Source organism: Sinohyriopsis cumingii, chromosome 18 (genome assembly GCF_028554795.1).
Source record: "Sinohyriopsis cumingii isolate HCF-2022 chromosome 18, ASM2855479v2, whole genome shotgun sequence".
Taxonomy (NCBI): Eukaryota; Metazoa; Mollusca; class Bivalvia; order Unionida; family Unionidae; genus Sinohyriopsis; species Sinohyriopsis cumingii.
Window position 1 is genome coordinate 88375747 of NC_142978.1, and position 25667 is coordinate 88401413.

The window sequence follows — 25667 nt, forward strand, 5'->3', positions numbered from 1 at the left end:
AAAACAATATACAGACTACTTGGAATGATGATTATTCCAATAAAGCATTCTACTTCTGTCCAGAACAATATACAGACTATTTGAAATGATGATTATTCCAATAAAGCATTCTACTTCTGTCCAAAACAATATACAGACTATTTGAAATGATGATTATTCCAATAAAGCATTCTACTTCTGTCCAAAACAATATACAGACTATTTGAAATGATGATTATTCCAATAAAGCATTCTACTTCTGTCCAAAACAATATACAGACTACTTGATATGATGATTATTCCAATAATAATAATGCATTCTACTTCTGTCCAAAACAATATACAGACTATTTGATATGATGATTATTCCAATAAAGCATTCTACTTCTGTCCAAAACAATATACAGACTATTTGATATGATGATTATTCCAATAAAGCATTCTACTTCTGTCCAAAACAATATACAGACTATTTGAAATGATGATTATTCAAATAAAGCTTTCTACTTATGTCCAAAACCATATACAGACTATCTGAAATGTTGATTATTCCAACAATGCATTCTACTTATGTCCAAAACACTATACAGACTATCTGAAATGATGATTATTCCAACAATGCATTCTACTTATGTCCAAAACACTATACAGACTACTTGACGTGATGATTATTCCAATAAAGCATTATACTTCTGTCCAAAACAATATACAGACTACTTGGAACGATGATTATTCCAATAAAGCATTCTACTTCTGTCCAAAACAATATACAGACTATTTGAAATGATGATTATTCCAATAAAGCATTCTACTTCTGTCCAAAACAATATACATACTATTTGAAATGATGATTATTCCAATAAAGCATTCTACTTCTGTCCAAAACAATATACAGACTACTTGATATGATGATTATTCCAATAATAATAATGCATTCTACTTCTGTCCAAAACAATATACAGACTATTTGATATGATGATTATTCCAATAAAGCATTCTACTTCTGTCCAAAACAATATACAGACTATTTGATATGATGATTATTCCAATAAAGCATTCTACTTCTGTCCAAAACAATATACAGACTATTTGAAATGATGATTATTCAAATAAAGCTTTCTACTTATGTCCAAAACAATATACAGACTATCTGAAATGTTGATTATTCCAACAATGCATTCTACTTATGTCCAAAACACTATACAGACTATCTGAAATGATGATTATTCCAACAATGCATTCTACTTATGTCCAAAACACTATACAGACTATCTGAAATGATGATTATTCCAACAATGCATTCTACTTATGTCCAAAACACTATACAGACTACTTGACGTGATGATTATTCCAATAAAGCATTATACTTCTGTCCAAAACAATATACAGACTACTTGGAACGATGATTATTCCAATAAAGCATTCTACTTCTGTCCAAAACAATATACAGACTATTTGAAATGATGATTATTCCAATAAAGCATTCTACTTCTGTCCAAAACAATATACATACTATTTGAAATGATGATTATTCCAATAAAGCATTCTACTTCTGTCCAAAACAATATACAGACTACTTGATATGATGATTATTCCAATAATAATAATGCATTCTACTTCTGTCCAAAACAATATACAGACTATTTGATATGATGATTATTCCAATAAAGCATTCTACTTCTGTCCAAAACAATATACAGACTATTTGATATGATGATTATTCCAATAAAGCATTCTACTTCTGTCCAAAACAATATACAGACTATTTGAAATGATGATTATTCAAATAAAGCTTTCTACTTATGTCCAAAACAATATACAGACTATCTGAAATGTTGATTATTCCAACAATGCATTCTACTTATGTCCAAAACACTATACAGACTATCTGAAATGATGATTATTCCAACAATGCATTCTACTTATGTCCAAAACACTATACAGACTATCTGAAATGTTGATTATTCCAACAATGCATTCTACTTATGTCCAAAACACTATACAGACTATCTGAAATGATGATTATTCCAACAATGCATTCTACTTATGTCCAAAACACTATACAGACTATCTGAAATGTTGATTATTCCAACAATGCATTCTACTTATGTCCAAAACACTATACAGACTATCTGAAATGATGATTATTCCAATAAAGCATTCTACTTATATCCAAAACACTATACAGACTACTTGATGTGATGATTATTCCAATAAAGCATTATACTTCTGTCCAAAACAATATACAGACTACTTGGAATGATGATTATTCCAATAAAGCATTCTACTTCTGTCCAGAACAATATACAGACTACTTGATATGATGATTATTCCAATAAAGCATTCTACTTCTGTCCAAAACAATATACAGACTATTTGAAATGATGATTATTCCAATAAAGCATTCTACTTCTGTCCAAAACAATATACAGACTATTTGAAATGATGATTATTCCAATAAAGCATTCTACTTCTGTCCAAAACAATATACAGACTACTTGATATGATGATTATTCCAATAATAATAATGCATTCTACTTCTGTCCAAAACAATATACAGACTATTTGATATGATGATTATTCCAATAAAGCATTCTACTTCTGTCCAAAACAATATACAGACTATTTGATATGATGATTATTCCAATAAAGCATTCTACTTCTGTCCAAAACAATATACAGACTATTTGAAATGATGATTATTCAAATAAAGCTTTCTACTTATGTCCAAAACAATATACAGACTATCTGAAATGTTGATTATTCCAACAATGCATTCTACTTATGTCCAAAACACTATACAGACTATCTGAAATGATGATTATTCCAACAATGCATTCTACTTATGTCCAAAACACTATACAGACTACTTGATATGATGATTATTCCAATAAAGCATTATACTTCTGTCCAAAACAATATACAGACTACTTGGAACGATGATTATTCCAATAAATCTTTCTACTTCTATCCAATGCAGGACAAGCTCAATAACAAACGACAATGATAATTAACACGAGTCTCATAAATATTTGCCATTACTTTTGCTTCATTTTTTCGGGTTGAGAGATTGGTTAAGATAAGCTATGAAAACAGTAGCTTCCTTTTCTGGGACCTCCTGCAGAACATTGTGACCTGGGACAAAATAATTCATGAGGACTCTTTTATCTAGAACGGTTTTAAGATTTTTTTTTGCTTTCTTGAGACATTCGCTCATGTCACTTTTATGCCAATCTTCGTCATTTGGTAGTTGGTCAAAAAACTGAAGCATGAATGTACGGAGATGAAACGTGGATAGATGCTTGATGTCAGTGTTGTCAGATCTGCACTCCGATAAAAGCAATTTGAGAGCCTTCAGAACAGGCTTTCGACATGTAGGTGGGTTACGCGCGCCATCTGCGTGTTTCCATAGCAGTTTTTCCGTGTGAGAAAAGGACTCCCTCCATAACATCTGTCCATCAGACACCTCGTCGACTGATAAAGAAAATCTTGTATAAATAAAAAAATTAAATAATCTGTATCAGGCTTTAATATTAAACATCATCTTTTTTTACCAAGTTATGTCATACAACACACACACACACACACACATACACACACACACACACACACACACACATGGAAATTCTTAATAGATTATACTATATTAAAGGATAAATTCACTACCTCTATCAATCTAACATAAAAATATTGTTTTGTAACGAAGATGACGTGTGAACAGATGGGTAATATCCAAGTTTCCACTAGCTACTGCTTCCTAGACGACGTGTGAGCAGTTGGGTCATATCCAAGTTTCCACTAGCTAATGCTTCCCAGACGACGTGTGAGCAGTTGAGTCATATCACCTTTTGTGCTAAGCTTATATGACTAAGTGGACGCTGATAGTAAGACATCAGGGCAGTTGTACCATGTATAAATTCAATGTTTGATAAGGTCATTATTTTCATCCAAATTGTATGAAAGGTTCCCTGCCAACCCAAAATATTTTTTTTTTTTACAAACTGATAAAAGTTTCAAAAGAAGAACTTCTGTTTTACAGACAATGCAATGCTAATAAATAAGCGTGTTTAGCTATGTTCTGGAGATTTGTCATTTATCTACCACAAAGCATGAAGCTAATCAGACTGCATACAGCAAGAGGCATTATACGCGAAGGTTATTACAACTCTACATGCACGGAGTAAATTACTACACCTTTCAGGCAGCCTTGAACATTTACATCTTCCAGAGCATAAAATGTCAGTTAATAAAAATAGCCAAGTAAAGGAAATAAGACATGAAAAGAGAATGCTGACGATACAAACATGAAAGCTGATAGGCAGATGGAAAGAAGTGCACATATAAAGAGACAAACGGAAACAAACCATGTGGATGTTGTCTCGCGACACAGAAATACTCCTTTGTCAATTCAGCCAGATCTTGCTTGGTTTTCCATTTGGGTTTCCACTTTCTTATCGCGTCGCATTTGGGCCAGCCTTCGAAATGTACACCTGGAACAAGATCTACTTCCAACTGTATTCCGGCACCGGCATCGTACAAAATGGTGAAAGCTGGGCTTGACGGAGTTCTGAAAAGGCCTGAAGGAAAACTTACAAATCAGATTGATATGTACGGATCAATTATTCTGTCGCCCAGATCACAAACAACGCAATGTTAATGCCAAATGCAATCAGTGCTTCACCACTGAATTATGTATAAAATCATAAAGATAAGCTGAAAGTGGGTGAATCCGATAACTCTAATCGGATGCAGAAGATCATTTCTTAAGTTGCAAAACTTAGCAAGTATTCCATAGAACATATCGTCTCGAAATGTATGCGTCGTATGATACTACAAATGTATTTATAGTTAGTGCAAACGTACACCAGTCACTTTACTATCCAAATATATTATCTCTGCATTTTTCAAGGATAGGATTAAATCCTCAGTGTCATGAATACAGTGAGAAAAACAATTGTTCTGACTCAATATCGAGACTGCAAAAGTGTGTAAATATACTGCCGACATTTCCTTTGAACTTGTAAACAATATACGAGTCACTGAACATGTGATGAGAGCAAATTGTTTTCTACAAAGATAAAAACAGTTACATAAAATGGAAAGTATAATTGGGATCTTTCAAGTATATATATATATATATATATATATATATATATATATATATATATATATATATATATATATATAGTTACGAATCTAGGCTCTTTCAAAAAGTAACAGGAAGAAAGTGAAAATAAGTGTTGTAAAATTTAACAAATAAGTTATTTCCCTAAAAATAACAGAAAAAAATGGGACAAAAGAACTTACGGCTTTACGAATCAAATAAAAAAATATTCAAAGAATTAAAAAATAGAAGTCTTAGTAATGAAAAGTCCTGAATGAAACTTAGTTTGAATCCCAATGAAAATCCAAAATGGAAGGTGATGGCGTCATTAATGGTCAGCGAAATGCTTCACTGGCAACAGCCTTTTGTTGAATCACATAAAATGTTATTCCAGTATTTGAATTCTGTATAATGTTTGATAAATCTCCTTGTCCAAGAATTAATTTAGAGCACTAGTATTTCCAGGGAAAATAATCACTTGAATTCAAAGTGATTTGAAGATAATAAAAAAGTTGGCCCAAATCTGGTCACAACATAAAACAACTTGACCTCTCAAGTGTTCATTTACTACTAATAATTCTTTCTCAATACATCAGTAAAAAGTCTAACTAGGACCCAAAACAGACTCTTGGATGGGGGTCAACCTTCTAGAAAATATAGACGTTTGTAACAATAGACGCATGTTTCATATCACGTACTAGCAGCATGGCCTTGACTTAACATAATAATTCTTACTCTGAGAAAGAAAAAAATTAATTTTAAAATTGTTGCTTACTAAAACTATCACCGGTTCTGAATCAAAGTCAGAAACTAGATACAAGGTTTCTATTATTAGTTGTTTATTAAAAAAACAGTCAGGTCAAACAGAATTGAACTGGGTTTCTGGACAATGTGAAATCCAGTAAATAAATTTCCATTACAATAGCATGTAATTAAATAAACAAATTAAAACTAACAAAGAAACAATTAATTAAATTAAAAAATTAAATCAATTACACATAACAATATATCTGACAAACATTAAAAATAACACGGCGTTGAAAGTGTAGGTATAAAGCAATTTTATAAACCAATACTATTGAAATATCGAATTGTGATGCGCCCATGGCGCAATAATGCGTATATTTAAACATTTTTGCAACTGCAATCTTGCAACTGTGTGCTGTCTACTCATTAATCATTAGTGACGTATGAAAATAACCATATAAATTATTAATAATTCCCGTTTTCTAAATAAATTTAATACGGTACACAATTGCATTGTAATCCTTTCTGCTTTCCGCCTCCCCCCCCCCATGCATGAGGGACACAAAAAGGAGAAATCAAGAGTGAGAGAGAAAATAATTTGGGCTGGATGGAAACCTTGAAATTGTACTTACACCAAGTAACCTACAAGAAAATGCTTCGTCGTAATGGTATGTATTCATTTCCCTTCGGATTTATCGACACTGTTTATACAATCAATGCTACAAAGTTGAAAACCCTGTCGTTAATGTACGGTAAATTTCTCGTTGACGTGGTACATATACTGTGATGTATTTAATGATTTGATGTTGTTGTTTCTTAAACCTTATTATAATGTTCTAAAAATCTATTATTATTTATTAAATTTGAAAATGTCCAAAGCCCCCTTCTCTCCATCTCTCTGGATCATCGTAGCAAGATAGGGCGAAACTCTATGAAACTATGAGCATTAAAGGATTTCGCCTGTGTCATCCCACAATGTTTATGGACTTATTTATGAATGCTGGTAAAATTTAAGTCAAACCGAAAAAAAGATGAAAGAAAGCCAGAATCAGACAGAGAGAGAGAGAGAGAGAGAGAGAGAGAGAGTGAGAGAGCTTAATGGTATGTGGCATTGTTTTTACAGCAGAATAATGACTTAGATCAACTGTAAATGTATTAAAATATTTTGATTAACTCTTGTTCGTTCGTCATTTCGCATAATATGTATTCCACACTAACCTCCATGCGCCGGTAAGTGAATGGCTGAGCATTTATTTGAACAGCCGAACTCTCCATGTGTTTGTATTGCTCTACCTTCTTCGTTAAACCATCGTTCATATTTAAATTATATGTGTTTCGTGTATTGATTTAAGCAAAGTTAGAAAAAAGAGAAATTAAACAAATAAAACAAGCTACTTATCAATGTGAAAGGTGATTATAATAGCACCAAAAGGCACAGAACTATATCATGTAGCGGACACACTCGGAAGGGATGTGAGGAGTTCATTCACTCGGTCAATACACAGTTGCCTGTAGTCAATCATAAACTCTGTTCAAAGGGCAAACATGTGTATTTCTTGTGATATAATTAAAGTATAGATGCATTATATGCAAGCCTCATTTCTGTTTAATGAAAGATGTATGCATCTCGTGGTATATCATTGATACAGCTTATATACTATACATATTATATATATGGCAAGGTCCAGAATAACTTTGAACGAATTCACAATAATCCCAAAATATTGCTTTATCCAGATAGTCACATAAGCAATAGGAACGAATTAAGTGTCTCACTCTGTGCTTACATACATCTTCACAGCTTTGTTACGACTTTAAGTCACAATACCTCATACGTGACTTATGTCGAAACACAACCCACCTGATTTAATAATCCAGTGGAAAACTAACCCAAACAAAATGAGATGATAAAGAAATATAAATTGATTTCATAAGATGCGAAAAGTTTCAAAAAAATGTCTTCGATATATATATAGATTATTGACGACATTATAAACTACGTTGTTATGTACTAAGAGCGTTTCGAAATAAATATTAGTTGCATTTAAAGCTGCTGTAACTCTTTAGAGCCACGGGTCTAGCAACATAAATATCATGGCATATCAAGCCCTTTAAATCAAAATATAACAGGTTAAGCACTAAGTGAAACAACTTACGGCGAATTCTTCTCCCTTGTCTGAAATCGGGATCATTGATGATTCTTTCGAATTTGTCAAAGAGGTATTCTTTCATTTTACCAGGTGACAAATAGTTGTGTTTCTGTATCAGATCTAACATCTTCATTGCTGCAAACCTTGGCTCATCTTTACAGACTGTGACCTTACAGTAGCCAAGTGTTGCGTCTTGCGTACAAAAGTCTGCTTCGCATTTGACATCAGGGTATAAGATAAAGTCATAATCTCCCGCAATATTTGTCGTCTGAAATGAAAATTAAGGAAATAGTTGTTTAAACTCTCTCTCTCTCTCTCTCTCTCTCTCTCTCTCTCTCTCTCTCTTTAAGATAGATGAAGATATACCACAAAGATTCGACAATGTGTTCATCATACTTTTAATGTAACATTTACAGTTCCTGAAGATGAATTGTGAATGTTTTTAGACTGTTTGTATCATTTCATATAAATTTCAAGATTGTAAACCTAATTGATCTGATTAGCGATGAAGAAGGAGTTCATGGCAAGACACAGTAATTTTCTTATTACATTTTAACATCCGATATACGGAACTCAAATGCGCAGCAAATAATGCAGCGCATGGTTAATGTGTGGAAATTATTCTCTCTCAAACCTTTGCGCAATTTGTCAACAACCGAAACTAGATAACCTAGTAAACATACTTTCCATAACCAAAAGCATTCTTGGCTAGGTAGCTCTATCTGATTATTATCACGAATTCTGTCCTACAATCAAATTATAAAGCCATTGAAATTACTTATATTGACAATGCATCATTTCATCACTCGATGTGGACAATGAATTAAAAGTTTAGTTTGAGAACTTTAGTCCAGTAAATTCCAAATTGGTCAAGTGACATGCTCACCAAGAATGTTATACAGACAATAACAAAAAGTACACTGCGTGACGTCTATCTTCAAAATTTGATTGGAAATTCATACATTTAATGAATCAGACATTTCAACCCCGGACTTTTTAACATAACTTGTATCTTTTTATATTATATTTGTTATACCTAGATTACTTGCTTCTATAATACTCTTTACAGTCTTGATACAAAAAAGCCACCGAGTCAAGTTTTTACATATTTCTACATATAGTATAGCCCCCTTTCTCACTAACCCCATTTGTTTTAAAATTCAGTGTATTCCATGATGCCTGGAAGCAAGATAAGACTTCTGATAGCCATAAAGGCGGATCCAAGAATGACCTTTCAAATTAGAAACGTAATTCTTTCCTACGTGTAATTTAAAATTAATTGAGAAACAGCTCGAAATACCTGTAACGCTATCTTAGTAAACATGATCCACTACGTCGACCTCAATCGGGCCATACAAAATCACTCCAGTCACACTTCCCTAATTAAATTGCAAAAGGTTGCATGAAGTATAAAATCGGTTTTTTGATTTGTATCTTATCGCACCAAACAGATAATATACAACTGTGACCTTCGTTCGTTTTATTCCATGGTCTAGCCATGATCTATCTCGATAATTCTCACACTATTCGGTCCAACATTATGGAATACTCTTTCGTTTTAAAACAGAAATTCATTTACTTTCTGTACTCGATAAGTGCATACCTTTGGCTCACCGCTGTTGTTTATTATAAGTTTTGCTCTTCTTTTATTGATTTAAATTAAAGATATCATACCCTATTACTTTACATAATTATTTTACATATTTTGTCATCGTTTCAGGATTAGGAATTTTAATTGATGTAGATACTTGTTCAGTTTGCAATATATTTGAGGACTATATGGAAGATTAAATGTAATGGTACATTTTTTATTTTCTTAAAAATGTATAGTAGTGGAAGTAGTAGTAGTAATATTATTATTGGTAGTAGTAATGGTAGTAGTAGCTATAGTAGTAGTATTAGTAGCAATAGTAATAGCAGTAGTAGTAGTAGCAATAGTAGCATTAGTGGCAATAGAAACAGTAGTAATAGTAATAGTAATAGTCGTAGAAATAGTAGCATTAGAATCAATAATAGAAATAGCGCGAGTAGTAGTAGTATTAGTAAAAATAGTAATACTAGTAGCAATAGTAGTAATAATATTAGTAAGTAGTAGTAAAAGCAGTAATAGCAATAGTAATAGTAGTAGTAAGTAGTAGTAGTAATAGTAATAGTAGTAGCAACAGTAGTAATAGTGGTAATATTAGTAAGTACCAGTAGTAATAGTAATAGTAGCAATAGTAACAGTAGTAAAAATTAATAATAGTGGTAGTAGTAACAGTAGTAGCAGTAGTTGTTTCATTAGTAGTAATAGTGACAGTAGTAGTAGTAACTACAGTAGTAGTAGCAATAGCAGAAGTAGTACTAATAGTAGTAGTGATATTAGTAGTTGTAATAGTAGTAGTAGCTATATTATTATTATTAGTATGAATAGCAGTTGTAATAGTAGTTGTAATAGTAGTAGCAGTATTAATCATAGCAGTAGTAGCAGCAATAGTGCTAGCAATATTAATAACAATAATAGCAGTAGTAATATCAGTATTCGTAGTAATAGTAGTAGTAATTGTTGTATTAGTAATAATACTAATAGTTTTATTAGTAACAGTAGTAGTAGTTGTACTAGCAGTAATAGTAGTTGTAGTAATTGTGATAGTAGCAGTAATAGTAGTAGTAGTTGTATTAGTAGTAATACTAATATTAGTAGTGGTAAATGTAGTAGTAGCAGCAGTAATAGTAGTAGCAGCATTAGTAGTAATAGTAGTAGTAGTTGTTGTATTAACAGTAATAATAATATTAGTATTATTAACAGTAGTAGTAGTAGCAGTATTAACAGTATTAGTAATAGTAATAGTAGCAGTTGTTGTATTAGTAGTAATAGTAGTAGTAGTGGTAATATAGTAGTATTAAAAGCAGTAGTAGGTGTCCTTTTATTAGTAGTAATAGTGTTAGTAATGGTAGTAAGAATAGTAGTAGCGACAGTAATAGTTGTAGTAGTAGTAGTAGTAGATACCTTAGTCCTGTCATAATAGGAACCTGTGCTAAATATTGACCATTGGAATGGAGTTCCGCAATCGTTAAGCTCCTGGAGAAATAATTCCCTTAGATCATTAATGACGTCAATCTCCGACTCGCATACACTCTTTGTATTATGCATTTCTTTAAGTTGTGATTTAGTAGATTTAGAATTAAGCCGATTTTTTGGACACTTTTCCTCTTGGAGTTTCCCTTCACAGTGTGAAAGATGGGATGCAAGGTTTTTATAAGTTTTATTGCATAGATGACAGGTTTCCTCGTCTTCCTTTCCTTTACAATAAGGGGGATGTGAAGCCAGACGTTTGAAACTCTGATCACATTTCGGACAAGTTTCTTCGCTGGATTTCATTTCGCAGTATGGAAAGTGTGAGGTGATGTTTTTGAAATATTGACCACACATTGGACATGTTTTGTCTTCCTCGACCCCTTCTTCACATCTTGAATTTATTTCTTCTTCATGAATTCCTTGAAAATGTGGGAGATGGGAGTTTAGATTTTCAAACATTGTATTGCGTATAGAGCATTTTTGATTCCTATATTTCCCTTCACAGCGCGGGAGATCCGAGGAGAGATGCTTCAAGCTATGGTAACTTTTAGGGCGAGTTTCCACGTCGGGACTAGACTTACTGGATGATTCATGTTGCAAGCGATCGTCACGTTTCGAGAAAGATTCTTCTTTCGGCACTCCCTTACAATGGGAAGAATGAGATGCAAGGTTTGTAAAACTTTTATAACATTTTGGACACGTTTCTTCACGGGATGCTCCTTTTTGTTGAATTTCTGCATGAATCAGAGCTACGTCTGCACTGAAGCTTTCTTTACAGTGAGGGAGATGTGATGCCAGACGCTTGAAAGTGCCTCGACATCTTTGACACGTTTCTTCATGCGATGCTCCTTTTTCATGGGATTCTGTATGTAACTTGGATACTTCTCCAATGAATGTTCCTTCACAGTGAGGGATATGCAATGCCAAACGCTTGAAACTTTGTTGACATTTTGGGCATATTTTACCTGTTTCGCTTTTTTCCTTGCTGTTTATGTCTGTTGATACTGATGCTTTGTTATGATCCCCTGGCCCTTTACAATGGTTGATGTGAGATGACAGTCTTTTGAAAAATAATCCACAGCCTAGACACTGTTCCATAACTCTGTTTCACACTGTATGTCTGTGTCTAATGAACCACTTAAATGTTTACCTTATTTATGAATGAAGATTACAATAAATGTCTACTAACGTTCATGTCAGAGTATAATCTTGTTGTCCTGTTGAATATGCGTGAGAGATTTGTCCCAAGGTATAGCACTGAGGTTTTCTTCAAGCGTTACAATCTGAAACGATGATATAATAATGTAAGATAGGATGCAAAAGAAATCAGATTGTTGAGATCCCGTCGGAACGACTGTAGATCTGCTGGAGACATGGTGGAACGTTTTTTACTGGTTGGATGGGGCAGAAGGGTGGATGAAGAAACTTGAGGAAAAACGCACGGATACACCACCACCCTTTGAGACCAACTCACAATTGAGCTTTTATACTTTGAGAAAATTGGAACTGGAGTTCTATGCGCTGTTTTTGTATATAAAAGAAATGCAAATCATTTGTTATAATGCTTAATGTTTGTAGGTATGCTTTCAGACATGGTGCACGGCAAAAACAAGTTTGCTTGGCTTAAACAGGTACAAAAGTTGTGGAAATACTGCATGGATATGTATAATGGTGTAGTTGCCATATCGTTTAGAACAATATATTGTTTTAACCATGCTGGAAGTGCGGTACCAGCATAAATGCAAGTCATGGTGATTACAATATACCAAGTAATAAGAGAATGCGTTAAGGAAGTAGAGAACGGTACAAAAAGACCTTTTCAAAACGTTTTCTGTAAAATACAAAACAAAAAAAAACTCCATTTAGAAGGATGGATTGAGGTGATATAATGAAGACATTGGATTATACATTCCCTCAAGGACTAAACAAATTTCTTGGATGCAGGAGTGGGGGCACATATCCCAAAATGACTACACTGCTATCTTATCAGGCAACGAATACCGAGCGACCTGTTTCTACGACAACAGCGAATAACTTTGATGTTTGTATATACAAGCTCCCTATTGAGGAACAGCCACCTCTCGAGCATTAGACAACATATCCATCCAACTATCGTTGAACTAGGATAACCAGAACATGAGATTGTAAAATACTGTGTTGTTAAAGTGCCCCAAAATACTACCTAGAATCCGAATCTTTGGTATTTCTTAAAGTAAATAAACTGGTATAATAGACTTATAAATGTTGTGTAAAGGGATACGTTCTGATGACCTAAAAGCTGTAAGGAGCTGCACTATAGAAAAGAAGACAGAATTAAAGTGTTATCCCATTTTCGAAACGAGGAAATAACCATTCTGTACACAGCCGAGATGAAAATACTGTTATATAAATCATATGCTACAATTCAACGGCGAACTGAAGCGTATATCCGTAAGGGATGAAAATGGGTGTTGTGTTCAAAGTGCTAGATCTTAGATTATCTCGGCTACAACCATTTCATGAAGAGAGAAAAACCACATCCCAACTCCAGATTATATAGTACCACTTACGGCAATCAATGTGATAAATAATAGCAATCGCTGCTTTAAACAGGACATTTTATTGGCTTTTTAACCAACTACAGAATACACTTATCGACCATGTAAATACAGTCAACAACTAGACAACCTCAACTATTCCGGCATATACTAATTGCGCAAGCGAAGAAGTCACTCTATTTGAATAACTGATAACAGCCGCATGGTGCAACAGAACAACAAAACAAAAAACAACACGTAAGTGACGATGTCTCCTTGTCTGAAGCTTGGCCGACCTCATGGAAGACTGCCACGGTATATCCGCAAATAACCCGCATGTGTCCTTACAGAAGCCAAGCAAGGGCATCCACGTCTTCCAAACATCCATTGACAAATGCTCTTTCCGTATAGTATGATGCAGATTTCAAAAAACGTGTGAGTGGTCCCTGTCTTTGGGCGGCCAGTTGGCCAACAGAAACTTCCTTACTCACCTATATTGTGGCACCACCTAGAATACCGTAAAACTAATAACGGGACGCAATGAAATCAATGACATTAACCAGGAAATTCAACGGCAGATTGCAGCCCTGAAGGCAACCGTACAGAAATCGGCATTCTTGCTAATAAGTGAACCATTTCAGCAGATGCATCAGCTGCGGATTCTACAGGGTCGACATCACAGATTCAAACCTGTGACAGATGTTTGAATGGCCGGCATCAGTAGACTCACTAACGTCATAATTGGTTAGGATACAATGTCGCGTCTGTCATAGTGCATATCACCACCACAACATATGTGTATATTCCATGTGATGCTGTTTGTGGCTCCGACGTGAACGCGAGCATCCATGATAAAGCCAGCAATGGCTATGTTCTCTATACTTTATTTCAGACAATTAGCATAGCAATTATCCGCTAGTAAATGTGTATGCATCACTAAACTGAACCTTACGTTACCTGATCAGAATGGCTGCTTGCTCAACCTCACCAATGAGACCATTGCCGTTGTTTTTTGTTTTAGATGTATTAGAGTCTAAAATGCTTGCAAGCTCACAATTATCGTTCTCGACGAAAGCCGCAGTAAGCAATGAAATCCCCACAACGAATTGTACGCTTACGAGTAATCGGCTCTTGGCGGCCGGTTCATCGTGTACACTGTGGTAACGAACTGGGCGATTTTATTCAAGCCATTGACGAGGTAGCAACGCCACAAAACTTGCCAAAGAAGCCGTTCCGATCAAAAGGAACGTATATTCGCGTGTCATCAATGCTGTTAAAACAGCCTTCACATGTCAGACAGAGGATGCGGCCAGCCCTCACTGCCGCTTTTGGCAAAAGACTACACTTCGATTATAATTGATTACGTGAAAAAGTACGAATTATAAGCCCCAGGAAGAGACTAAGCCTGCAAGGAGGTTCGTCATAAGCAGTGCATTGTCTGTCAAATTGAATTAAGTTGGATGGATACGTTGTCTAACGCTCGAGAGGTGGCTGTTCCTCATTAAGCAGCTTGTATATAAAAACATCAAATTAATCTGCTGTTGCCGTTATTTGTTGCCTGATAAGATAGCAATGCGATGCACTTTTTATAATCCGTTTGGGTTATGTGTCCTACACTCCTGCACTCCTACACTTAGTCATTGATTGTCTGTCGGATTTCGTAGTCCTTTCAGCTTCTGCGGATCACATTGAATACATGTTTTATGTCCGGCTGTTATTAAAAACTATATCATCCACTGGATGTGGGGTAGAATATGATTCGACTCAGAAGGCTGTCTTTCTGACAATTTTGTTATTATTTTCAATATTTTGTATTAGTATGGGCGAAAAGATTTAAGAGTGTAAATTTGTATGGGGGATACCGAATTTGTTAGTGAAATAAATATAAGCGAAATGGCAGTCGATATAGTCGGACAATATTGTTCGTTAGCATATAAATAGGTGCACCTGGCTCAGACTGGAAAGTAAAGAGGTATGTTTGAATAGCTAAGAGAGTAAATGCTTCCATTTCGAGCGCAAAGAGCAGAAGAAGGGTGGGATTTCGAATTTCATATGCTGGAAATGTTGGGCTTGTGTTAGACTTGCTCATCAGATCTTCAAGGGATGGGGTTCTCACATTGGCAATGGACGTGAAGAGATACAAAGCAAAGGCAAAAAGCAATATGACAATGTTATTTGTCGTATACGAACGCGTAATAAATTTTGTTTTGGTGGATTATGGTTGCCAGAGTATGCAAATTAGGTAATGTCTTCCCCAGAGAAATCGGAAACATTGCCTCCATGTGACAAACTAACTAGGAGAGGAAATGAGATACAGGTGAGTGAGGATGAACAACGGTAGGTGCAATTTCCTAGGCACAGGGTTGTTACACCAGTTCCATCTCTCAGTCGCATGGATTAATCCTCAGTTCTGACTCCTAGCAGGAAGGTAAAACCAACTGTTCCGGTTCCAATCCGCAGCGTAATCATGCCGGAAAATATTGATGATCTTAAGACAAAAATACGCACATCCTAACTGTTTCAGTTCGCAGGCAACGAAAGTGAACGTGGAAAGAACCACTGACACTGAATAAAATACTCGAACCTCATGGTATTTAACCACAACATATAAAAACCAACAAATAATTTTTGCGACAATACATTAACGTCTTCGACCTGCTATACTGCCTCGGTATAGGTTCAGAATTTCGGCCAGTTTATGGAAAAGCTCACGACTAAAGAGCAGGCCAGCTCAGAAGCAGCACACCGTGGTCTGTCATTTGTGGGTACCAACACCAATCGACAGAACGTGAGCAGTGTAAATACTAAACGGAAAGGTGGAGCTGGTAGTAATGCTATCACGATGATCTGCTGAAGGGACAAACAGGATACAATTCAAACATTAATTGGTGAGTTCCACGGTGTGGTTTACGAATCATTGCGATCAACACCAGCAAAGTTGTGAAAAAACTAAATTAGAGTGGTGATGAAGCTTAACGCATGCGGGCTCTTAAAGAAGATACTACCCCCTGACATGCACAAAAGATGTCAGTGAGCTCAATGAATTAGGCGTTTGACGCAACTTCAACGTTCTGCTCGCGACTATTAGAGTCTGCTAAAGCTGTCCCAACTTCCGCTCCAGTCTTTACGACAGCCTTTCAGACAAGAATAGCTTTCTGTTTTTCTCCTACTGTGGTGCCACCTGGAAGAGAGTAGAATACATTAGCAGCTTCCTATGAAATAAACTCCATTAACCAGGACATCAAGTGGCAGATTACAGTCCAGAGAAGCAAAGGCACAAATATTAGCCCTGTTGCCAATGAGCCAAAACGTTTTGCAGTGATAGAGATGAGTCTGAAATGTCGACATCACAAACCAAATTCAGGCCTGTGACAGTTGTTGTTGTGGACTGTCATGATTGATACCGCACACCTCATTCTTCATCACTGCGCCAACGGCATAGTACGGATCACCACTGCGATTAGTTTATGTATCGCATGCAACGCCGTGAGTGGTTCATACGTAGTCTCAAGCAACAAAGACAAAACTACTCCTGACTCTGTATCTTTACGTCGAGCAAAAGACAGCTCTTGTAACTCGCACAGCCTCTCCGTGTCAACGTGCCCAACAAAAAGTCACAGCATCAATAATCTGTGCTTCATGTTGACTGGCCACGTGCTTCACCTCCACGAGACAATTACTATTGACATTTACGTCCGAAACCGTTTTCCGCTTTAACAACCTAATTATATTAGAGTGTAACGAGGCGCATTAGACAGTAGCCATCTGCATACCGAGACAGCATCCCCTGCAGACACGCAAAACATTTTAAGAGTACGAGTCGTCAGCGACCAATCATTCGTTTGCACTATGGCAGCGGACTCGATTTCTTTCATGCAATACTCAGAGCAGTCAGTGGAATCACCTCAAAAGTGGTCACTATCGGGGTCTCGGCCGCCAGGATCAGATCATCGCACCAATCATTCGTTTGCACTATGGACGCGGACTCGATTTCTTTCATGCCATACTCAGAGCAGTCAGTGGAATCACCTCAAAAGTGGTCACTATCGCGGTCTCGGACGCCAGGATCAGATCTTCGCGTGATATGGATTCTGCCATGACATTCCTTGTAAGACGCCAGAAAAGAAGCGCTACCAACCCTAGAGGCTGCCGGTGGAAAAAAGGCTGTGATAGCGCAAGCGACTCAACAAGTTGCTGATGGTCCCGGTCGAAACCTTGCTAGTAGACACACGTGCAGACATCATTAAAGTTTCCAAACAAAACTTTCCCCACTCACCGGTTGTGTACTTGCCTGAAACCCATGATTCACTCATCGAAAATTTGGCTATAGATCCAGGTCGTATACCTATACCATTATTAGGAAAAGCCAAAGTGCGAGAGTAATGGCACCCTTTCAGAACGATTATGACCCTGTCCAGACACAGGTGCCCCTGTGCTGCAACACCCCGACCAGCAGCCATACTCGTACGAAGCCTTCAATCACAATCAACAGGGTCGAGTTGAACTTCAGGAGCAGGATGCATCGCTTTACTTTCTCCCCTTTGATGTCTTCATAGATGGTGGAGGCTCATAAAGACAAATTGGACATTTTTCAATAACGGCGTGATGCGATAACAAAGAAGTGAAGTCTTGCGCATTGATTAAATCGATCATACTCGGCCTTGTTTTGTACACCGACAACATCGCCTACACCGCCAGCCAATCGATGCTGTTCACGAAGGACCTAATAGACCATGCCGAAAATGACCAGCTTACTAGGAAACTCTCAGAAATGAGGCAGGAACAGCCACAATGGATGTACCAAATAGAAGGGGCATAAACTTTAACCTAGGCTAGTAGTAGTAAGGGATACCATAAGGTCAAGTAGACCTCTATGTTAAATTGGGGTTGGGGGTAGTACCGTAGGATCAAACGGGAAATTAACATGATTGGACTGTATAGGGTCAAATGAAAATGTATAGGGACTGTATTGGGTCAAATTAAATGTATATCGACTGTCAAATGAAAATGTATTGGGCCTATTTAAAAACAATTGTGTCTATGTATAGCTATACTACAACCTGTGGAACTTCCTACGGGAAAACCTAAGTCTATATTTATAGTCTCAAAGTTCTAGATTCAATGACGTCACTGTACTAGATATTAGGGTAATAATGACAACAGTGTCTGGCCTCAAATGATCGGCTACTGAGTTACAGTATTGCAAGTAGCTAGCCTGAACACGCATTAATGTAGTTAGGTAGGTGAAATGAATTTGATAAGACAAAGGAAGTTTTACAGGGACAAACGAAGATCAATACAAACACGCACACAAGCAGCAAACACTCCAAACGTCATATTTTAGCTTAGAATATAAAAGAAGAAGATGAAACTGCACAAAATAGACTATCCATTACACCACAAAAAATACTATCCATTACATCAACTATGTCATTTAACACCCCCTAAACACACTTTCCCAAACGTCTTGTGTTTAGTTTAGAATGTGAACGAAGAGAATGGAATCTCACAATAAGACATACTAAAATACTATTCATCACATCACTATGCTATCCAGCATATCATACTCACTATGCAAATGCCATGTGTTTGATTAGAATGTAATAGATGGGGATGAAATCTCACAAAATATACAATCCCTTACATCACAAACCACTATCCATTACACCACGTTATATTACAACATCCTATTCTAATCAACATCTCACACGCACGCTATCACAATCGACCATTTTAGCTTATAGTTTAAGAAAGAAGAAATCCCACAAAAATACTCTCGCATGCCTCATATACCATTTAGCATCTGTTATGTGTTTAGGCCCTTACAAAACGTAACAAAAAAGGTGAAGATAACAAGTTTTGTAAAATGTACAAAATAATGTATTTCCCTAGAAAAACAAGTTAAAAAGAGAAGAAAAAAAAACATACGGTCTTACAAATCAAATCCAAAAATAACAACAGAATTAAAAAAAAGTCCTAGTAATAAAAAGTCCTAATGAAACTGAGTTTGAATCCCGATGTAATCGAAAATGGAAGGTGATGACGTATGCTGTGGTCAACGTCGTACTGATGTATCAACATGTCTTTGTTGAATCACAAAAATATTATTCCCATATGAATTATGTATAAATTTCCATAACTATCCTTGTCCAACACTTTTCTAGGAGCACTTGTATTTCCAGGGAAAATATTCTTTAATTTTTATAATTGGAAGAAAAATTAAAACTTCAATTCAAACTGGTCACATCTACACCGTTAAGAGTCAGTGATTTAGAGCCCGACTGGTTAGTTCTTATCATAACATAAATTATAAGTCTGACTAATACGCAAAACATGGGCCCGGATGTGGTCAATTCTCTGGAGAAAAAAAACTAATTGATACATGTTATTTGACACGTAGGCCAGAGATGGTATGATTCAACTTAATGATACTTACTCTGAGAAGGAATAAAAAATATCTTTAAAACGTTGTTTATTAGATACTATCACTGGTTCTGAATCAAGGTCAGGAACTAGGTCAGCATTAGATACAATGTCTCTATAAAGTTGTTTCCGTCAAAAATAAAAAAAACTGAACTCGATTCTATACAACTTAACAATAGTATGTAATGGAGTTTTAAAAAAAAAAGAAGCTGCTTTCCGGCTTCTTAAATTCATGCAGGGTTATGAAAGCTCTAGCATTTCAAGATTATATCCAAAGACGATGTAAAAGGTCAGCCCGTAAAAGATAGAGTTCTTCATAAATGTCAGCAGTGGGATCTCACTTTGTCTATGCTCTTGATACCTGAAACCCTCATGTATTTGCCTCAATCATGCGAACGTTTCACCCAGACCAAGCACCTCACCATTGATGAAAGAATATGTGCGTCAACTAGGGGTTTACACAATGAGGCTCACATTGGGAAAAATTGAGGATGCAAAGGAATTTGACACAGAGTAATGGGAACACCCAGAGCACCCTAAGCCATCCTTCAGTGAGCAGATGGTAAATTACCTTCCACTAAGGCAGTGGTCCCCAAAGAATTGCCCTCGGAGCGTCTCAAGTTCTTCTTTAGTGTCATCGTGTCATCGAAGAAAACTAAATACACACTGATAAAATCTCCGTTGAGGTATATATGTATACAGCAGTACGCCCTCTGCTAAAATTACAGAGGCTACAAAAATACGGGGGATGGCTAAAACAACACATTTACAGTTATGTTTGTGGCGGTGATTGGCATACTAATATTCTTGTCTCCACTATCATGTTTACTCCTGAGGTCGAAGCTTTAGGATGAGCGCTGGATTTGTGGCCGACTTTAATGTCCATACACCCAACCCAACCACATCGTGGTTACTGCATCCAATGTTAACATCAGCATGAAGGAATCAATACAAAGTAGCCAGTACACATTTTAGCTGACGGTTCTACTTCTAAATTGTCAATTGAAAACAATTAGTGTCTCTACAGTCTCAGATTGACTCTGTGTGTCCATGCCCGATGTGTTTTGAACTGGGTAGGATTTGGACCTCAAACTCGAATTACTGTTACATTATTTCAGCTAGAAATTAGTACTGAACGCTTAGATTAATAAACATGAATCAACTGTGCAATAAAACAAGAAACAAATTAGCCAACACCGTGACAAGACGCTTGAATGGCGGACTCCTATGAACTAGGTGATTTTAAAGTTAAGATGTGTCCGAACTGTATTATGAAATACGCCCCTTATTTGAGCCAGACGAGTAGAAGAAATGGTTGGATTTGTAAATAACGTCTAATGTTACCTTGGGTGGGTGGGCGGAGAACCCGAATACAACAATTTACTACCATTCCAGTGTGGATATTCTTAACATGCCTACAACACAGACCTCCAGGACTGGAGTTTGTTCACAAGAACGGGTATTAATCTGGTGTGTTGAAACTGATAAGATTAACTAATGATATAAATTTCCAGTCAATGAAAAACATTGCGTTGTACCTAAGCAAGTTACCTGGAGTTGTACGCTCATTAATATTAGTGTGTACAGATTTACATTGGTAAATTTTACCTGCATGAGTATACCTGAAGATGACTGCATAATCATTATTATTTTATGCGCACATTATAGTAAATGAAAAATTAACACCCAGCTGAGTGTGTATCATAATCATACAATCATTCAAAACCCTATTTACTACGAGATGAGTCATTTCATGGTGGGTACTTCTTTCCTTCCAGGTATCAGTCAGGCGCCAAGTAGTGTCACTAAGAAACTGAATGGTGTACCATATTTACTTAAATGAATAATCCAAATTGAATCGAAATTGAGGGATGGGGGGCAAAAACAACAGTCAAGCCGGTAAATCGGGAGTAAGGGAAGGTTCCATGAATGTATTTCAGTTCGTTATAAATTCAGTAAATTTAAATGAAAGGTCAAAAATTTATATTCCATTAAATATGAAAGTAGTTTTAAGTGTTACGCATTTATGAAGGTAGTAGTAAATGGGAACGGTTTACGGACAATAGGAAAATACATTACAAGACCCACCTGGGATGGTTTACGGACAAATTTTGCAGACCCCATTGGGACGGTATACAGACACTCGGAATTGAGCATGGAATATTGGGACTGTATATCTGACAATGGGAATTGAACATGGGGAATATTGGGACTTTATACGGACAAGGGAAAGTTGGGTTGTTTTAAAGGGATACTAGGAATGGAACGGATGAGATGACGTCACGGTACTGGAAATTAGTAACAATGTTGCAAGGGGCTGACTTTAATCGGACCAAACAGCGGGAAACAACCTAGAACGCTTGGCGGGACGGGACTGGCGGGACAAAGACATATATAACACATACAACATACTTACATGGATTCATGAACATCAAACTAGTATACCTAAACAATGAAAACGATTAAAAACAATTTAGGCAAGAGAGTAAAACAAATTTCGAGGCAAAGCTAAAATATAAAGTCGACTAAAATATTTTAGGCAAAGAGAATAAATATCTTTTCTAGGCATATTAGTGACCCTGAAAGGAGCCTTTGGTTTTCTTCTTTCTTTCTAATGTCTTATATTTCTCCACCAACACCTTATCTTCCTCATCACATTCTTATTCTTTTTTCTCCTTTTCCTCCTGTTCCTCTTTCTCCTTCTTCTATCTCATCTTCCTTCCCTTTTCATTTGGCTCTACTTTTCCTATCTTAGCATTCCATGCATTCATCTGTTCTTTCTCCAACATATCTTACTTATCCTCCTTTTCCTTTTTAATCAGTTCCTTTACTACTACTTCGCCTTTCTTGAGATTTTTTAACTCCATCTTCACACGATGTATACTATAACACCCATATTCAAAGTTCACCAACATTTCCTTCAACATCCCAAGCGTATCTAGAACCTCCTATAATTTCATCATCTTCTCCATGTTGCTGGCCATCTTCTTCGTTTTATTCTGTGTATAATGGCTTGAATCACGAGCGCTTGACTTTATATGCTTCAAGCATGGACGTGAAGGAAAACATCCCTTACACTCACTTTACATATTATCTACTATCCACATATGAGGGAAGGGAATAAAATAACATTATCTACCATCCAAACAAACGTACGCGAACTCACGAACACACACTCTACTGTCCACACAAGGGAAGAGGAAAAAACAAACCCCAAATCTACTCTCCACACACGGGAAGAGGAAAAAACAAACCCTAAATATAATATCAATACAAACGTACGCAAGCATATTCAAACCCCAAATCTACTATCCGCACAAACATACGCGAACTCATACAAACAGAGTATCTAATATCCACACAAACGTACGCAAACTCATGCAAACACAATATCTAATATCCACACAAACGTACGCTGACTGATACAAACACAAACACACACATACATAAACACACACACACACACAACGTACGCGGACTGATACAAACATACACACATATCAGGAAAGGAGTGAGTGTTTATAATCACACTAATCCGCATACATACGAATTGGCAACTTGAATAGTCTCTTTCCTAAAGATCTATTTAGCAACGAAAAGAGCTTTTTCCGGAACTTCAGGTGCACCAACTTAATTCTGGCACCTCCCAGGCTGAGCACCACAAATACATATTCTACTCCAGTCCTAGCAGCAGAGGGGGCGAATCCGACATTTTGTCCAATCGTCATTTGGCTTAATTATTACTTTCTGCAACTCAACGATCTAGCGTCGTCAGCGCCTGGTAAAAAAACGACGTCGTCGTCGGGGGATCGTCCAATCGTCATTTGGTTTAATTAACACCTTCTGCGCGCCGATCCCCAGCGTCGTCAGCGTCCGGTAAGCACATCGACGACCGCGTCGATGTCATTGCCCCCTCTGCTGCTAAGGAGTTATTTACAATGAGGGTCTTTATGATCTTACAAACAGAGTGATCACTAACTCCTCCTCTTGCAGATCAATTAGGTTATTTGACTGATCGGTAAGTCTGAAATTAATTCTCGTTAAAAACCGATTATGGCATCGCATATAGACCGGATTAATCGGACTCTCAACGATTAAAAATCCCGGAGGGGCTGTTGGTGAAAATGAATAAAGGATATACCCCTGTTGAGCCTGATTTGATTGCTTGGTATCTACCTGGTAACTCCCTTCGATAGCATCACACACTAGATTGATTGCTATCACCGATGCGATATTTACGTTGTACGGAGCAATATGCCTACCATCCTCTCCGTTATCGTGTCTGAGGATATAAGTTGATGGATTGAGAAAATCATTAAGAGACTTTCTTAGTTCTGGCGCGTTGTCTCCTGGAAACCTAAAATCGGGTAAATCGGCTTCTGCGATATTATACTCGGTTAGGAATTTTTGTTTATTATCATCGCTGCTATCGGATATTGTTTTAACGATTCGTTCATTGATATATTCCATGTCTGATATAAATTGATTTAACACCTCAACGTGTTTTCGTGCTTTTGTTTTTCGTAGCTGTTCTAGTTGTGATTGGTAATTACGATTAATCTCGATAAAAAAATTATTGATATCATTTAAACTAACTGTGGCCGCGGCGGACAATTTAGGAGTTTCCTTATACGGAAAATACCATTGTATGGTATTCCTGTCTTGAAATATAAACCAGCTGGGTAATAACGCGCTTTTTATAATAGACAAATCAATTCGATAATTGGGATTAATCTCATGATACGATTGCTCATTCGTGTGCAAGTCTGCGGCGATTTCACGAGGTGGATTCTCAGGCCATCCTAGTATGGTTCTTATTGAACTGTTATAGATATCAACCATATACCCCGGTGTGCTTATTTCAATCGTCGACGATAACGTCGGTTCATGAACCGTAATAGCGATTTTTGATTCTTTTCCTGTGATCGATTTTATCCTGCGCTGAAATTCTTTATTGATTTGTTCTATTTGGTATGACCCAGTTGGTATTGTAACCTCCTTCCAGTCTGGGGTTCCATCGGGTTTATTTGTCCATGCAAAAACCAGCGAGTTATTAGGTTGTTGTCCGTTAAATGCGTCCGCTCGGATATTAGGCCAACTGTGATATACTCGCAATTTTGCCAGCGCTATTTCCTTTACTGGAACCGGTGATGGAAAGTTCACACTGAATTCGGGTTTCGTTGACGTTATCGATATCATACTTGTTTGTACCGGAGTGGTATTCTCCGCGATCTGCCGAAGTAATTGAAACCCTTCGGGGTCCAGCGACATTATTATTATTCGTTTTCGTTGTTTTTAGTGTTTAATATTAATAACTAGAGCCCATTGAAGTGGTTCCGGCTTCCAGTTGAAAATCCTCGATTTTTGACATCGCGGAGCTATACAACTGGACCATCGTGGAGAATTCAACATCGGATACGAACAAATTATCAATCGACAACGAGATCAACCCGGATAATTTCGAGTACGCGTCGGATACTATTTGATGTTTTACTGTATACTCGTTGAGTTTTTTCTGAAAACACGATGATATCTTCCTAGTGATTGCGTTGGCGACTCCAGCAATTGTTGTCATCGCGGAGATAGCGATTGGAACAGCGGTCGGGGCTATCGTGGTCACCGTGGATAAAATAACACCGGTACCGGCTACTATACCTGACACCGAGTACACGACCGCGTCGATGGCGGTT

At 36.7% G+C, this 25667-nt stretch overlaps 1 protein-coding gene across 1 annotated transcript in view; it reads right to left on the reverse strand.

Annotated features, from left to right (window-relative positions):
* Positions 1-2246: 2246 nt before the first annotated feature.
* LOC149777250 (uncharacterized) overlaps positions 2247-25667 on the reverse strand; it is a 50223-nt gene continuing 26802 nt past the window's right edge. Inside the window, exons 2-5 of the mRNA XM_089941993.1 lie at positions 10970-12321; positions 7987-8248; positions 4344-4556; positions 2247-3453 (exon numbers count right to left, since the gene is read on the reverse strand). Coding sequence (XP_089798119.1) covers positions 3029-3453; positions 4344-4556; positions 7987-8248; positions 10970-12136 — 2067 coding nt within the window. The 5' untranslated portion in view covers positions 12137-12321 and the 3' untranslated portion in view covers positions 2247-3028. The remainder of the gene's footprint in view (positions 3454-4343; positions 4557-7986; positions 8249-10969; positions 12322-25667) is intronic.